The sequence below is a fragment of the Pan troglodytes genome, chromosome 2 (genome assembly GCF_028858775.2).
Source record: "Pan troglodytes isolate AG18354 chromosome 2, NHGRI_mPanTro3-v2.0_pri, whole genome shotgun sequence".
In the NCBI taxonomy this organism is placed as follows: domain Eukaryota; kingdom Metazoa; phylum Chordata; class Mammalia; order Primates; family Hominidae; genus Pan; species Pan troglodytes.
Genome location: NC_086015.1, coordinates 141,513,111 through 141,530,961, shown reverse-complemented (window position 1 = coordinate 141,530,961; position 17,851 = coordinate 141,513,111). Strand labels below are relative to the sequence as shown.

General features: G+C 46.2%; 1 protein-coding gene across 7 annotated transcripts in view; it reads left to right on the top strand.

Annotated features, from left to right (window-relative positions):
- The window catches only part of NME9 (NME/NM23 family member 9), a 54,434-nt gene that overhangs the window by 12,373 nt on the left and 24,210 nt on the right, over positions 1 to 17,851 (top strand). For 2 of the 7 annotated variants that reach the window (XM_063807225.1, XM_009446541.5), the window contains exons 6-11: positions 1,900 to 2,016; positions 3,136 to 3,211; positions 13,985 to 14,067; positions 14,369 to 14,461; positions 15,406 to 15,560; positions 16,796 to 16,932. In XM_063807225.1, coding sequence (XP_063663295.1) covers positions 1,900 to 2,016; positions 3,136 to 3,211; positions 13,985 to 14,067; positions 14,369 to 14,461; positions 15,406 to 15,560; positions 16,796 to 16,932 — 661 coding nt within the window. Of the gene's footprint in view, positions 1 to 1,899; positions 2,017 to 3,135; positions 3,212 to 13,984; positions 14,068 to 14,368; positions 14,462 to 15,405; positions 15,561 to 16,795; positions 17,110 to 17,851 lie in introns of those variants that run through there. The other 5 variants (XM_009446540.5, XM_009446542.5, XM_024355725.3 and 2 more) reach the window with 3 other exon arrangements.

The following is a 17,851-nucleotide window of genomic DNA, read 5'->3' as shown; positions in this document are numbered from 1 at the left end:
GTGTTTTGAAAATATAATTTGGATGTCCTTGGGTGTGACATCCATGGTCCAGCTCCATGCCCCTTAGGGCCCACTGTTTCACACTTGGCTTCCTAGGTTTAGGCCACCTGCCAGGCTCGGATGGCAATGGATCGATATACCTCCTCACTGAGACCAGCCCCCTCATTGTAGAGTCAGGAATACTGGGATCTACTCAACCAGGTCTCCAAACACCAGGCTAGGGTTGTTTAATTTGGAAAACTTCAGCCTCCTGGCCTCAGCACTGCAAGTATTACAAATTGGAAACTTATGATAAAACATTATTTGAGCTTTGGATTTTAGTAGGGAGACTGAATTTACATGAGATAACATGGTTGGGAGGAAAGGAGGGAGAAGTAGGAAGGAGCTCAGAGATGAGCATGCCCCAGACACACTTGATATCAGAGCTTAGTTGCAGAAATGGGATCATTACCACAATGGCTTAATTGCTTGAGCCCATAGCAATTAAAGCATAAATCCTAATTGGCTGTATGGAAACATGGGCCACAATCTTCAACCCTATGGTGGCCCACTGAGGGATGGGATGGAAATGGAAGGAGGACCCACTCTATGTGAACTTCTCCCTCTCCAGATCCATTTCTTTGTGAGTACAAACATAGGGACTTTTGGCCGGCTGCAGTGGCTCACACCTGTAATCCCAGCACTTTGGGAGGCCGAGGTAGGCAGATCACCTGAGGTCAGGAGTTTGAGACCAGCCTGGCCAACATGGTGAAACGCCGTCTCTGCTAAAAATACAAAAATTAGCCAGGCCTGGTGGTGGGTGTCTGTAATCCCAGCTACTTAGGAGGCTGAGGCAGGAGAATCACTTGAACCCAGGAGGCGGAGGTTGCAGTGAGCCGAGACCACGCCATTGAACTCCAGCCTGGGCAACAAGAGCGAAACTCCATCTCATAAATAAATAAATAGACTTTTGAAAGAGTTAAAGCAGAAACTCAGATTCATCCCAAACATCACCTGGACTGTGAAGGCTTCCCTGACCATCTCAGATGATGCTGGCAATTCTTGCCCCAAGTTCCAAGCACCTTATGTTTCCCTATTACAGCAATTATTTCATAGTATTGTAATTGTTTCTTCAGCTTGGCCAGCCATCCCTCTCCCCACTCTACTACCCATTCATGAAGGCTGCAGCTATGTTTTTTCATGTTTAATATTTATATTCTTTGCCTCTGCCTTAGTGCTTGGTATAGTAAGTGCTCAATAATATTTGTTGAATGAATAAGTCATGTGTAAGCCACACTTAGTCACTCATAACTTACTATGTATTGTTCCTCCCTTAATGAACTGCTGGTTACCCTGAAGGAAGCTTTGAAAGGAGTGGCATGGCCTAGAAGGTAGAGATCAGAAAAAGAGAAATCATTTAAAACTAGGAGCAGACTGGCCGGGCGCGGTGGCTCACGCCTGTAATACCAACGCTTTGGGAGGCCGAGACAGGCAGATCACCAGGTCAGGAGATCGAGACCATCCTGCCTAACACGGTGAAACCCCGTCTCTACTAAAAATACAAAAAAATTAGCCGGGCATGGTGGCGGGCACCTGTAGTTCCAGCTATTCAGGAGACTGAGGCAGGAGAATGGTGTGAACCTGGGAGGTGGAGCTTGCAGTGAGCCGAGATCACGCCACTGCACTCCAGCCTGGGCGACAGAGCAAGACTCCGTCTCAAACAAACAAACAAACAAACAAAAAACCTAGGAGCAGACCTGAGGGTGTCCTGCCAAGGGAGGGCAGCAGAAGTGAGCACGCTGCTACAGGCCTGGGGTTGAGGGACCTTGATCTTGGGGACACTCCTAGACACTCTTGCCATCTCTTACAAGAGATTAATATTTGCCAAGAGTATTTCATGCTGTTTGTAACATATTCTAGGGAGGAGAACTGGTGGCTGTGGTTAGAGGAGCAAATGCCCCACTGCTGCAGAAAACCATCCTAGACCAGCTGGAGGCCGAAAAGAAAGTGCTGGCTGAAGGCAGAGAACGGAAAGTGGTAACTGGAGGTCACTTCTATAAGCAGCTAACTCACAAGTGCGCTAGTAGGGCGAGATCAGCAGTCCCCATCTCCTTCACCTGACTTTCCTGGAGCAGTCGGTGGACAGCTTCATAGAAGTTTCACCTGGGTCTGTTCCTCATGCACTGTGCCCTGGTGATATGTGTGCATCTTGAAACCTTCTTATAAAAGCCATCTCTTTCATCCAGAGTGCTTTATTTTATCCATTTCCCTTTCGTCTCCCACTTCAACTCTTAACAATGAATTCAGAAATGAAAATCAAGTTACAGAATGGAGTGGTGGGTAGGAGAAGTCAGCTATCCTGGGCTCCTCTCAGCCTTGAGGTGAAATCTCTCCTAGTGACCCACTGGCTCATATTCCTGAAGGTTTTACTTGTGAACTCAGAGGGCTCATTTCTTTAACCTAGAAATTAAGGTCTGTCATTATCATGAGAAATAGAATCAGCAAAGCTTGTGATTTTGATACATTATTTCCATGATAACATTGACTGCCAGTGCTTCAAATAATTGGCTGCCTTTGAAAATCAACATACCGTAGGTAGAGAGGTATTTCCTGGTGCTTTGAGCATCTGGCAAATGTGACTCAACACCATTCCATGTTCATTGTTCAAGTTTTCTTATTAAATTCCAAATAGCAAAGCTCCATTTTTATAGAATGGATTAGAATCAAATCATATTTTTCCCAAGAAAACTGGCCATTTTCCCTCACAAAAGAAAACTGCAAATGCTAACATTTTCATGTGCTTCCTCCAAGGGAATATTATCTCTTTACGGCTTCTCTGTACTGCATAGTCAATCTCTTAATATTTACTTACATTTCAATTCTTTGTCTTCTTATCAACTATCTCTACTTAATGCTTATGAAAAGAGGCAGACTCCAAAACTTAAGCATGGATTTTCTTGTGTTCTAATTCTGTCAGTCCCACACCATCACCCAACTACCAAAAAGGGTCCTGTAAAGTTTCCAAGACTGATAATTTTGACATTTTTTTCTCTGTGTTTTGGAGCTTTGCTTTTTTAAGTTTCTACAGGTTTTTGAAGGTCTTAGTGGTAATGTTAATTAGCTAACTACTTTCTTTTAATGACCAATTTGTACTAGATTAAAGATGAGGCTCTTTCTGATGAAGATGAATGTGTTTCCCATGGAAAGAACAATGGTGAAGATGAGGACATGGGTGAGTGCAGAACCAATGAGCAAGGGTAAAAAGCAAAGCAGACTCAGATTTTATATATGTTTAAAATAGATGAGTATTCAGTTTACTGAGCAATCTGAACTATGAGAAGATTATTTAATGGTTCATAATTTTCTCTTAAAAATTGATATATAATAGATGTGCATATTTTCAGAGTACATAAAATAATTTGATACATTCATATAATTAAATCAGGGTAATTGGGATATCCATCACCTTAAATATTTATCTTTTCTTTATGCTATGGATATCTAAATTATTTTCTTCTAGCTATTTTGAAATGTACAAAAGATTAATGTTAACTATAGTCATCCTACTGATTTCTTGAATACCAGGTCTGTTTTCTTCTGTCTATCTGTAGATTGTACCTATTAATCAACCTCTCTTCATTCCTCTCTCTCCACTTCCTGGCCTCTGGTAATCACCAATCTACTCCCTATCTTCATGAGATCCATTTTTTAAGTTCCCACATATGAGTAAGAACATGTGCTACTTGTTGTTCTTTGCTTGGGGGCTTATTTCACTTAACATAATGATCTCCAGTTCTATCCATGTTGCCACAAATGACAGGATTTTAATCTTTTAAATTAATGAATAATATTCCCTTGTGTATATACACCACATTTTCTTTATTCATCCATTGATGGGCACTTAGGTTGATTCCATATTTTGGCTACTGTGAATACTGCTGCAATAAACAAGGGAGTGCAGATACCTCTTGATTTCCTCTCTTTTGGATATATACATAGTAGTGGGATTGTTGGATCATATGGTAGTTCTAGTTTTGTTTTTTCAGGAACCTCCATACTGTTTTCTATAGTGGCTGTGCTAATTTACATTCATACCAGCAGTATATGAACATTCCCCTTTCTCTACATCCTCACCTCATTATTCTTTTTTTTGTTTTGCTTTGTTTTGTTTTGCTTTGTTTTGTTTTGAGACAGAGTCTCCCTCTGTCACCCAGGTTGAAGTGCAGTGGTGTGATCTTGGCTCACTGCAACCTCTGCCTCCCAGGTTCAAGCAATTCTCGTGCCTCAGCCTCCCTGAGTAGCTGGGATTACAAGCACCCGCCACCACACCTGGCTAATTTTTACATTTTTAGTAGAGACTGGATTTCGCCATGTTGGCCAGGCTGGTTTTGAACTCCTGACATCAGGTGATCCACCCGGCTTGGCCTCCCAAAGTGCTGGGATTACAGGTGTGAGCCACCACACCTGGCCTCCCTTTTTTTTTTTTAATAGTCCCCATTCTAACTGGGGTGAGATGACATCTTATTGTGATTTTATGATTTGCATTTCCCTGATGATTAGTGATATTGAGCACCTTTTTCATATACCCACTGGCCATTTTTATGTCTTTTTTTGGAGAACTGTCTACTCAGCTCTTTTGCCCATTTAAAAATCAGATTATTTTTCTTTTTGCTTTTAAGTAGTTTGAGCTCCTTATATATTCTGGTTATTAATCCCTTGTCGGAGGGATAGTTTGCAAATATTTTCTCCCACTCTGTGGGTTGTCTCTTCACTTTGTTGATTGTGTCCTTTGCTTTGCAGAAGCTTCTTTGCTTGATGTGATCTCATTTATCTATTTTTGCTTTTGTTGCCTATGCTTTTGAGGTCTTACACAAAAAATCTTTGCTCAGATCAATATCCTGGAGCATTTCCCCAATGTTGTCTTTTGATAGTTTCATAGTATCAGGTCTTAGAATTATGCCTTTAATCTATTTTGATTTTGTGTTTGTATATGGTGAGAAATAGGGGTGTAATTTCATTCTTCTGCATATGGTTATTCAGTTTAACCAGCACCATTTATTGAAGAGAATGTCCTTTTCACCATTGTATGTTCTTGGCACCTTTGTTGAAAATGAGCTGGCTATAAATGTGTGGATTTACATCTGGGTTCGCTATTCTGTGTCTGTTTTTATGCTAGTATTTTGCTGTTTTGGTCACTATAGCTTTGTAGTATAATCTGAAGTCAGGTAGTGTGATGCCTCCAGGTTTGTTATTTTTGCTCAGGATGGCTTTGGTTATTTGGGGTCTTTTGTGGTTCCATATAAATTTTAGGATTGTATTTTCTATTTCTGAGAAGAATGTCTTTGGTGTTTTGATAGGGATTGCATTGAATCTGTAAATTGTCTTGGGCACTATTAACATTTTAACAATATTAATTCTCCCAATCCATCAGCATGGAATATCTTTCCATTTGTGTGTGTGTGTCCTCTTCAATTTCTTTCATCAGTGTATCATAGTTTTCCTTGTAGAGAGCTTTCACATCTTTTGGTTAAATTGAAGTCTACATTTTTATATTCTTTGTAGCTATTGTAAATGGGATTGCTTTCTTGGTTTCTTTTTCAGATTGTTTGCTGTTGGTATATACATATGCTACGGGTTTTTGTATGTTGATTTTGTATCCTGCAACTTCACTGATTTCGTTTATCAGTTCTAACAGTTTTTTGGTGGGGTCTTTGAATTAAAGTGGTAAAAGCAGGCATCCTTGTCTTATTCAAGACTTTTGAGGGAAGGCTTTGAAATTTTCCCCATTCACTATGATGCTGGCTGTGGGTTTGTTATACATGGCTTTTATTGTTTGAGGTATGTTCCTTCTATACCCAGTGTTTTGAAGGTTTTTTATCATAAAGGTAATTCAAATTTTATTGAATGGTTTTTCAGCATCTATTGGAATGATTATATGGTTTTCGTTCTTGGTTCTGTTAATGATTTGATGAATCACATTTATTGATTTACATATGATGAACCCTTTTTACATCCCTGGGATGAATCCCACATAGTGAATGATCTTTTTGATGTGTTGTTGAAGTTGGTTTGTTAGTATTTTGTTTAGGACTTTTTAATCTATGTTCATGAAGGATATTGGCCTAGTTTTCTCGTCTTGTTGTGTCCTTGTCTGGTTTTGCTATCAGGGCAATTCTGGCCTCACAGAATGAGTTTGGAAGTTTTCCCTCCTCTTCAAATTTTTTTGAAGAGTTTGAGTATAATTGGTATTAGTTATTCTTTAAATGTTTGGTAGAATTTAGAATTGAAGCCATCAGGTCCTGAGATTTTCTTTGGCAGAAGACTTTTTATTACAGTTGTGATCTTGTTATTTGTTATTGGTTTGTTGAGGTTTTCTATTTCTTCATGGTTCAATCTTGGTAGACTGCATGTATCCAGGAATTTATCTATTTCTTTTAGGTTTTCAAATTTGTTGGTGTATAGTTGTTCATAACAGTGTCTAATGATTCTTTATACTTCTGTGGTTTCCAGTTGTTATGTCTCCATTTTCTTTCTGATTTTATTTGGGTCATCTCTTTTTCTTAGTCTAGCTAAAGGTTTGTTGATTTTATCTTTTCAAAAAATCAACTTTTTGCTTCATTGATCTTCTGTATTTTTTAGGCTCAATTTCATTTATTTCTGCTCTGATCTTTATTACTTGCTTTCTAGTACTAATTGGGGGTTTGGTTTGTTGTTGCTTTTTTAGCGCATTTGGGTGCATCCATTAGGTTATTTGAAGTCTTCCTATGTTTTTTGATGTAAGCATTTATTGCTACAAACTTCCCCTTTACTGTATTACTCCTTTTACTGTATCCTGTAGATTTTGGATGTGTATTTCCGTTTTCATTTGTTTCAAGAAATTAAAAATTTCCCTTTTTAATTTATTCTCTGATGCATTTGTTGTTCATGAGTATGTTGTCTAATTTTCATGTGTTTGTGTAGTTTCTGAAGTTCCTCTTACTATTGATTTCTAATTTTATTTCACTGTGGTCAGAAAAGATATATATGATTTCTGCTTTTTTAAATTTGTTGTGACTAGTTTTGTGGCTTATAATTTGCTCTATTCTGGAGAATATTCCACATGCTGATGAAAATAATGTCTTTTCTGTGGCAGTTGGGTGAAATCTTCTGTAAATATCAGTTAGGTCTGTTTGGTCTAGTATGCAGTTTGACTATGATGTTTGTCTTCTGTCTGAATGATCTGTCCATCACTAACAGTAGGGTGTTGAAGTCCCCTATGTATTGTCGTATTGTATTACTGTATTGCAGTCTATCTTTCCCTTTACATCTATTAATGTTTGTTTTATATACTTGAGTGTTTTGGTGTTGGGTAGATATTTATAATTGTTACTCTTGATGAACTGACTCCTTTATCATTATATAGTGACCTTCTCTGATCTAAGTATAGTTTCTCTTGCTCTCTTTTGGTTTCCACTTGCAATGAATATCTTTTTCCATGCCTTCACTTTCAGTCTATGTGTCTTTATAGGTAGAGTGGGTTTCTTGTAGGCAGCATATAGTTGGGTCTTGGTTTCTTTTCTTTTTTTTTTTTTGAGACAGAGTTTCACTCGTCACCCAGGCTAGCACAATCTTGGCTCACTGCAACCTCTGCCTCCTGGGTTCAAGTGATTCTCCTGCCTCAGCCTCCCAAGTAGCTGGGATTACAGGCATGGACCACCACACCTGGCTAATTTTGTATTTTTAGTAGAGATGGGGTTTCTCCATGTTGGTCAGGCTGGTCTGGAACTCCCGACCTCAGGTGATCTGCCCGCCTTGGCCTCCCAAAGTGTTGGGATTACAGGCATGAGCCACTGCATCTGGCATTTTTTTTTTTTTTGAGACAGTCTAGCTCTGTCACCCAGGCTGGAGTGCAGTGGCATGATCTTGGCTCACTCTAGTTCTGTCACCCAGGCTGGAGTGCAATGGTGTGATTTTAGCTTACTGCAACCTCCGCCTCCTGGGCTCAGGTGATTCTCATGCCTCAGCCTCCTGGGTAGCTAGGCGTGTGCCACCATGCCCAACTAATTTTTGTATTTTTAGTAGAGACAGGGTTTCACCATGTTGGCCAGGTTGGTCTTGATCTCCTAGCCTCGAGTGATCCACTTGCCTTGGCCTCCCAAAATGCTGGGAGCATTTATAGGCATGAGCCACTGTGCCCAGCCAACAGTGGGTTTTATACCTCAAATGTCTTCTTTTTGCATATTAGTATTTTTTTCTTTCAGATTAAAGATTTCCTTAGGCATTCCTTCTTTTTTTTTTGTTTTTTGTTTGAGATGAAGTCTCACTCTGTTAACCAGGCTGAAGTGCAGTGGCACTATCTTGGCTCACTGCAACCTCTGCCTCCTGGGTTCAAGTGATTCTCCTGCTGCCTCAGCCTCCCCAGTAGCTGGGTTTACAGGCATGTGCCACCACACCTAGCTAATTTTTTTTTTTTTGTATTTTTAGTAGAAACAGGGTTTTGCCCTGTTGGTCAGGCTGGTCTTGAACCCCTGACGTCAGGTGATCTGCCCACCTCAGCCTCCCAAAGTGCTGGGCCACCATGCCTGGCCTGCCTTCATATTTGAAGGATAGCTTTGCTGGGTACAGTATTCTTGGATGACAGTTTTTTTTTTTTTTTTTCTTTCAGTATTTTGGAAATGTCATTCCACTGCCTCCTGGCCTATATAGTTTCTATTGAGAAGCCTGTTGCTAGATAAATTGGAAAGACTCTGGGAAGCTTAACCATAAAATATTTTGTCTCCAGTCACTTGACTTCAAACATCCTGTGTCAAATATCTTTTTGGATCTTTATCAGCATTTTGGGCACATTTCACAGCGTTTTGATTATGTTCAAATATAACACGTGTGACTTTCATCGCAATTACCAGGCATCAAAAAAGCTGCATGTAATAAAATGGAGGGTAGCAACACCAATAATCGAAAGCAATGATGCTGTTATTTCGTTAGTTCTTATTTGAACTTTTTAAAAAAGCTCAAGCTTCTTTTTTCACCTCTTTCTTAAATGTTAGAAAACCTTTCCTTCCCAGAGCCCTACAACCTCTTTCCTGTATTCCCCAAATATTAACTTGCAGGTTTTACACTCCTGGGTATCACAGTACTTCTTGAACCCTTCATATGAGAACAACTTGACCTGACAGAGTGAAGAAAAGCTAACAGTTAGGAAGGCTGTTGCTGGGACGGTGTCTCTTGGTGGTAACTGAGACATGAGGGAAAACCAGAATTAGGCTCAGGAACTGTGTTGATAAGAGGAGGAAGATTTTTTAAATTATTGCTTGAAATAGGCTGTTTTTACATGTGTGGAGAATAAGAATTGTTTGAGTTGGATTCTAACAAGGGAGAAGGCACAGTTTAGGACAGCAAAACTTCAAGGGTGAAGAGAAAATCAGTGATTGTGATTCTGCAGGAGACATTTGTTGCTCCCCTGTTGCATCATCTCCTCTTTCTTCCCTCCTCCATGATTTCCTCCCAAATCAAGTCTCTCCCACCTAGAAAACCATCTAAGATACCACCCTTGCCCTTCCTTAGCCTTCCTCTTATTCACAGCCAAGCTTCCTTTGTCCACACTCTAGGCCACCTTCACTTTCCATTCATGCCCCGACCTGCAGCAATCTGGCCTCTGCGCTCACTACTCCCTGAAATGGTGCTCATTGGTGGCACCAACAGGTAGTTACCAGTGCATATCTTATGGGATTTTTCTGCAGAATGGGATGATGTTCACAATGTCTTCCTTCTCAAAACCTTCTCTTCCAGTTTCTGAGATGTCACAACTTTTCTTGTTTTCCTTCTATGTCTCTGGCCTCTCCTCAGTTTCTCCTTCATTGGCTTCTTTTCTTGTGCTGCCCTTTTAACCTGGGGCACCCCAGACCCCTGCTTTGGTCTCTTTTTTCTTCCTCTACCTCTAGGTGATCTCACTAATCAATTTATAATGGAATTTATTGTAAAACTCTCTTTTTTTTTTTTTTTTTTTTTTTTATTGATCATTCTTGGGTGTTTCTCGCAGAGGGGGATTTGGCAGGGTCACAGGACAATAGTGGAGGGAAGGTCAGCAGATAAACAAGTGAACAAAGTTCTCTGGTTTTCCTAGGCAGAGGACCCTGCGGCCTTCCGCAGTGTTTGTGTCCTTGGGTACTTGAGATTAAGGAGTGGTGATGACTCTTAACGAACATGCTGCCTTCAAGCATCTGTTTAACAAAGCACATCTTGCACCGCCCTTAATCCATTCAACCCTGAGTGGATACAGCACATGTTTCAGAGAGCACAGGGTTGGGGGTAAGGTCACAGATCAACAGGATCCCAAGGCAGAAGAATTTTTCTTAGTACAGAACAAAATGAAAAGTCTCCCATGTCTACCTCTTTCTACACAGACACAGCAACCATCCGATTTCTCAATCTTTTCCCCACCTTTCCCCCCTTTCTATTCCACAAAACCGCCATTGTCTTCATGGCCCGTTCTCAATGAGCTGTTGAGTACACCTCCCAGATGGGGTGGTGGCCGGGCAGAGGAGCTCCTCACTTCCCAGTAGGGGCGGCCGGGCAGAAGCGCCCCTCACCTCCCGGACGGGGCGGCTGGCCGGGCGGGGGGCTGACCCCCCCCCACCTCCCTCCCGGACGGGGCGGCTGGCCGGGTGGGGGGCTGACCCCCCACCTCCCTCCCGGACAGGGCGGCTGGCCGGGCAGAGGGGCTCCTCACTTCCCAGTAGGGGCGGCCGGGCAGAGGCGCCCCTCACTTCCCCGACGGGGCGGCTGGCCCGGCGGGGGGCTGACCCCCCCACCTCCCTCCCAGAGGGGGTGGCTGGCCGGGCAGAGGGGCTCCTCACTTCCCGGTAGGGGCGGCCGGGCAGAGGCGCCCCTCACTTCCCCGACGGGGCGGCTGGCCGGGCGGGGGGCTGACCCCCCCACCTCCCTCCCGGACGGGGCGGCTGGCCGGGCGGGGGGCTGACCCCCACACCTCCCTCCCGGACGGGGCGGCTGGCCGGGCGGGGGGCTGACCCCCCACCTCCCTCCCGGACGGGGTGGCTGGCCGGGCGGGGGGCTGACCCCCCCACCTCCCTCCCGGACGGGGTGGCTGGCCGGGCGGGGGGCTGACCCCCCACCTCCCTCCCGGACGGGGCGGCTGGCCGGGTGGGGGGCTGACCCCCCCACCTCCCTCCCGGACGGGGCGGCTGGCTGGGCGGGGGGCTGACCCCCCCACCTCCCTCCCGGACGGGGCGGCTGGCCGGGCAGAGGGGCTCCTCACTTCCCAGAAGGGGCGGCCGGGCAGAGGCGCCCCTCACCTCCCGGATGGGGCGGCTGGCCAGGCGGGGGGCTGACCCCCCCACCTCCCTCCCAGACAGAGCGGCTGGCCGGGCAGAGGGGCTCCTCACTTCCCAGTAGGGGCGGCCGGGCAGAGGCGCCCCCCCCACCTCCTGGACAGGGCGGCTGGCCGGGCAGGGGGCTGATCCCCCCACCTCCCTCCCGGATGGGGCGGCTGGCCAGGCGGGGGGCTGATTCCCCCACCTCCCTCCCGGATGGGGCAGCTGGCCGGGCGGGGGGCTGACCCCCCCACCTCCCTCCCGGATGGGGCGGCTGGCTGGGAGGGGGGCTGACCCCCCCACCTCCCTCCCGGACGGGGCAGCTGGCCGGGCAGAGGGGCTCCTCACTTCCCAGTAGGGGCGGCCGGGCAGAGGCACCCCTCGCCTCCCGGACGGGGCGGCTGGCCAGGCGGGGGGCTGACCCCCCCACCTCCCTCCCGGACGAGGCGGCTGGCCGGGCAGAGGGGCTCCTCACTTCCCGGTAGGGGCGGCCGGGCAGAGGTGCCCCTCACCTCCCGGACGGGGCGGCTGGCCGGGCGGGGGGCTGACCCCCCCACCTCCCTCCCAGACGAGGAGGGAGGACGCTCCTCACTTCTCAGATGGGGTGGCTGCCGGGCGGAGGGGCTCCTCACTTCTCAGACGGGGCGGTTGCCAGGCAGAGGGTCTCCTCACTTCTCAGATGGGGTGGCTGCCGGGCGGAGGGGCTCCTCACTTCTCAGACGGGGCGGTTGCCAGGCAGAGGGTCTCCTCACTTCTCAGACAGGGCGGCCGGGCAGACACACTCCTCACATCCCGGACGGGGCGGCAGGGCAGAGGTGCTCCCCACATCTCAGACGATGGGCGGCCGGGCAGAGACGCTCCTCACTTCCCAGATGTGATGGCGGCCGGGAAGAGGCACTCCTCACTTCCTAGATGGGATGGTGGCCGGGCAGAGACGCTCCTCACTTTCCAGACTGGGCAGCCAGGCAGAGGGGCTCCTCACATCCCAGACGATGGGCAGTCAGGCGGAGACGCTCCTCACTTCCCAGACGGGGTGGCTGCCAGGCAGAGGCTGCAATCTTGGCACTTAGGGAGGCCAAGGCAGGCGGCTGGGAGGTGGTTGTAGCGAGCCGAGATCATGCCACTGCACTCCAGCCTGGGCGCCATTGAGCACTGAGTTAACGAGACTCCGTCTGCAATCCCGGCACCTCGGGAGGCCGAGGCTGGCGGATCACTCGCGGTTAGGAGCTGGAGACCAGCCCAGCCGACACATCGAAACCCCGTCTCCACCAAAAAAATACGAAAACCAGTCAGGCGTGGCGGCGCACGCCTGCAATCGCAGGCACTCGGCAGGCTGAGGCAGGAGAATCGGGCAGGGAGGTTGCAGTGAGCTGAGATGGCAGCAGTACCGTCCAGCTTCGGCTCGGCATCAGAGGGAGACCGTGGAAAGAGGGGAGAGGGGAGAGGGGAGAGGGGAGAGGGGGGAGGGGGGAGGGGAGAGGGGAGAGGGGAGAGGGGAGAGGGAGCTCTATCTACCACACAGTCCTTCTCTGAATATCAAAATTTTTTCAAAACTCTCTTATAATCTAAATATTCATAACATGTTAGAAATAGTAATCTCAGAAAGAAATAACAGATTTGTTGCTTGAAATGATTTATACATTTGCAGTACATGTTTTTGAGATTTTTCAGAGTAGAAGCCCTCGTTAAATGTAGATATTGTCTTGTTTCATTTCAACACAACCAATGTAAAAGCTGAGAAACAAAATAGGTGGTGGGAGAATGATGATTCTGTGGAGAGTGTAGATAACTCACCCAAGACAAGTTTATATAATATAAGCAGGAGGACAATGGAGGTGGGCTCAGGGACTAGACACAGACCTCCCTACAGCTCCTGTGGGCCTAAGCAGTGGACTGTGATCCTGTGGCACCTCCCTCATTGTCATAGCTAATTGGACTGGTGGATGCTTATTCAAGGGCAGTCAATCAGCAGACTGGCCAGTGAGCTAGGGCTGGTATCTTGGCTAATACCAATGAGTGGGGCAATCTGGCTTCTCTCAGGAGAACTTGAACGGAGACAGACTACTGAAACTGCAATCTGGTAGTATGTGCTGGAGCTGAGAAGTCATGGAACATCATGCAGACTCAGGGCCTGGAGGAGCCATTTTTAGCCATGTGGCAGGAAAGGGAAAAAGTATCAGAGGCACAGGAGCCAGTAGAGTGAAAGGAGAGCACGTGGCAGACAGCAGGTAGAGGCTGGGAATCATGAGAGGGTGAGGGCAGCCAGGCCTGTATTGCCCATGCTCCAGGCCCCCCACTCACTTTCTCCTATACCTCCTCTTCTTCCCACTCCCCAGGCCAACTCAATTCAGTTGTTTCTGGATTTCTGGTCCCAAGCAGTCTTTGAGCAATCCCTTCCCCCATGTTCCTCCTCTGCCACCTGCCCAGGTTCATTGAGCCAGTCTCTGAGTCTCTGTTCCTTGCAGCAAGATGGAGGTTGAGGTCTGGCCTCAGGTCTGGAGTCAGACTGGTGCATCCACCAGAGTCCAGGTTTGCAGGGGCAAAACTAAGAGGCCAGGGAAGGGAACTCTGAGAGCCCAAGCCTGTGCCTAGCACTTGGTGCAATGGAGCCTTGTGTAGAGGTTGCATTGTTTTTTGTGGATGGCCTCTCAGGAGCCTCAAACATCAGCATCTGACAGCACCATTTTTTGGCTTAGTTTCATCAGAGAGGACCTGTACCTTGGCCATCATTAAACCAGATGCAGTGGCCCATGGAAAGACTGATGAGATTATCATGAAGGTAAGAGAGACAACACTTACCATGCACCACTGTCCTTGTGTCCTCTTTTGTGGATAAACAGGGATGGGGCACCGGGCAGTGATATCTTAGTGCAGAAAGATGACTTCTAAGGGGTTGTAGCTCAAACTCCATTCAAGTAAATGAAAATGTTAAATCTGATTGGGACAGATAATGTGGGGATCAGTGTCTCCACAGCCTTTAATGTTGCCTGTCTTTATTTTTTACCTTTCAACTAAATTAATTAATCAATGTGAATTTGGGCTTGATTTACCCTTTTAGAATATTTATATATATTCTACAGATTCAGGAAGCTGGGTTTGAAATTCTAACAAATGAAGAGAGAACCATGACAGAGGCAGAAGTGCGACTTTTCTACCAACACAAAGCTGGAGAGGTCAGCTCATCTACTTCCACAAGTTCAACACACTGTCGTTTCTCTTCCTCCAACATTATGCTTATAGATTGATATCAGTTTGTGACAGAAGAAATTATGAAGAACCAAAATAGGAACAGCAAGTGGGTCATGAATTTATTCTCAGAATGACAATAGGCTGTATCAGGTAAAGTTTTTTGGTTGCAAAGAAAAGGTTTTCACTCTAAGAAATGAATTAAGGAATTTATTAGAAGGAGAGTCCATAACTCACAGAACTGAAGGGAGAGTTTAATGAGAAGGGCTTGGAGACAAAAGGAAGCTAGGGATTTTGAAGCAAAGCCTCGAACATATCACTTTAGATACTGCCGTTGGATAACTCAGATCTAACTACCTTCCATTTGCTTCTGCTGATAACCCACCTGCTTGGGAGTCTTCTTGGCTTAGCTTGGGTCAGAACCCTTCCTCTCAGGTCAGGGGTGTGTGTGTGTGTTGGGAAATAGGCATCCCATGGTTGTCAGTCAAACTTGGACCAAATGAAATGGGTAAGGGCTGTTCCCCAAAGGAAAACCAGAGTACTGTTACTTGAGGAGGGAGGAAGGGTTGTGAGGCATTACATGGAAAAGAAAAAAAGTACCAACTATATTTCATGGTTATCCAGCATCATACAATTTCCATAGATATGGTCTTTTAAATGTCTCCGCCTAACTTATATAATCTCACGTTTATTCCCAAATAAGTCAACTTAAAAGTCTCATCATTCTGAGTTCTGAGTGTGGTTGGTCATCACTACCACCCATCCCTGACACCCTCCACAGCAGGCAGAGACAGGGTGCAGTGGCTGAGTGGCCACGGTAGCAAGGCTGCTCACTAACTCCCTCCCATTCCGTGGGTGAGATGGGCTCGCTGATCCTCTGCAGGCCCTAGCAGCTCCTGCCCTGGTCACTGTTTTCCCTCCCTGTGCCTAGGAGGCATTTGAGAAGCTGGTACATCACATGTGCAGTGGACCGAGCCACCTCCTGATCCTCACCAGGACTGAGGGCTTCGAGGACGTGGTCACTACCTGGCGAACCGTCATGGGCCCCCGTGACCCCAATGTGGCCAGGAGGGAGCAGCCTGAAAGGTGATGTCACCAGCTGTGGTCCTTTCATCCATCTTAAAACCTGCATCCCAGGAGGCTGAGTCCCACTCAGTGTTCAGCCTAGAATCATGGGTAACACAGAGGACTCTCTGATGGCCAGGAGCCTCTCTCTTATATATTTGGGGAGACCCTGACATCTTCCCTCTCTGTTCCAGTCCCCAGCCTTTGCTGAGTGCCTCCTGTGAGCTGCCTCCTCTTCCTGCTCTATCCTCTTCTGAAGGCTGCTTCTGGATTCATTCCTCAGTCGCTGTTTTCTCTTTTCGGCCAGAGGATTCCATAGGATACTCCCAGGAACATACAGATTCTAGGGCCCCATTCAAGCCTGTCAATCAGAGACTCTGGGCCAGGGCCTGAGAATCTGCACTGTAGTCTCAACGCCATCCAAACCTACTCCCCATCAGGGTGTCTTGAGGCCCTCGGGAATCTGAGTACCTTGTTCTGCACATTGCACTGGGCTTGCTTGGCCTGCTCCTTGGACTTGGGAGTATTTAGCTTGGCGCCAGCAATCCAAATTCACTTTACCTTGGCCTTTGAAGCTGACAGGCCCAGACAACAGGAAAGAAATTAGAGAACCCAAGGAACTGCAGTTGTACTTTGTAGGTGTAGGGGACCAGGAACATTTATATATGAGGCAGGCTGGGCTAGTGAAAGCCAGCTCAGGATTCAGATCTTAGGTCACTGCAAGTCTCTTCTCAGCCTGAGTTCTCTAAACTATAAAATGGGGATATGAGCATCCATCAGGATTGTGTATACATACATGTATATATCTCACCAAGAGTAGTGCTTGACACACAGGAAATCATAGCAATATTATCTTAGGAGGTTATTGCAAGGATAACTATGCACAACTTTATCAAGCACTTGGTATGGTGTTAGCCTTTGGTAGTAATATCGAAAAAATGGCAGCTCCTGTGCTTACACCATTAATCATGCATCTTTAAAATGGGGGTAACAGTAGACTCCCTCATAGAGCTGTGGCGAAAATGTAATGGGATCGTGTAGGTAAAGTACCCAACTATGTGCCCAGCACACTGCCATGACCAAATAAATGCCAGCTACTATTATCATTGCTGCTGTTCTTGGTATTTCCTGCAGATAAATCAATTTCACAGGAATGCAGGGTGCTGATTGGTAGTTGGTGATCATGTTGCCAGAAAGCAAAACATTTCTTTTCAAATGAAACAATTGTTTCTTTTACATTTTGCCAATGTTCCCAGTCTCCGAGCTCAGTACGGCACAGAAATGCCCTTCAATGCCGTCCATGGAAGCCGGGACAGAGAAGATGCTGACAGAGAACTGGCATTGCTCTTCCCCAGTTTGAAATTTTCAGACAAAGATACAGAAGCCCCTCAGGGTAAGTCATCAAGGCAGACTTGGTCTTTATTAAATCATAGTTACAAGGAATTTGTGACTATGTGCTTGAGTGTGTGGGGGATTGATAATTTTTCGTAACTAAGTCTTCAACCTAATACAGTCCTGTTCTGAAAATACAGGTCATTATATAACTTGATTATCAATACTAAACTGTTTTGTGTTCTCATAGAGCAACAGCGTTGCTTTTTAATACCTCATTAAATTTTTTGCTGCTTATCTTGGAGTCATATTTTTGTTACAAAAAGTACTTTATTTGCATTTCCCTGTGGAAACCATTGGGAAAATTTCATGAACTTTCTGAAAGCCTACCTCAAAGCCAGTCAGAGGCCAGACCCGCTCCACACACTCCATGTTAAGCCCCTAAGGGCTCACTGAGAAACGCAGCTATACGGAACGGCCCTCAACCTGGAGCCTGCTATGACTTCATCTCCCTCAACCCCATATTTCAATGCATGACCGTTGTTTAGGACCTTCCCTTCATGGGAAGCATTCGGACAGCCTCTGGGAAAGGCATGCCAGGTGGCAATGCCACCTCCAAATCTGGGTGAGAACCCCAAGGGGTCCGGAGCCCATGTGACTCAGTCTACCCCACAACCAGTGGAACTGCTGCATTACATGTCTCTGGTTTGAGCATGAAATGAGTGGAAGAGGCTGGGAGATGATTATTTTGGGAAAACCCAAAGGATGTGAGGGTTGGATTCTCGGGAGGTCACATTCACATCTGAAATGTGTGTCTAAACGTTTGGGTTTTAATCAATATATTTGCCTAAATGTTTGATATGCTCATGGTCTCAAGATCTGAAATGCAGCCAAGTCAAAATAGGTGGACTTGCCACTGCTCTGTGAAGTAGAATTATTCCCACTGCCAGCTGAGGAACAAGCTGAGCGTGCCACAGAGG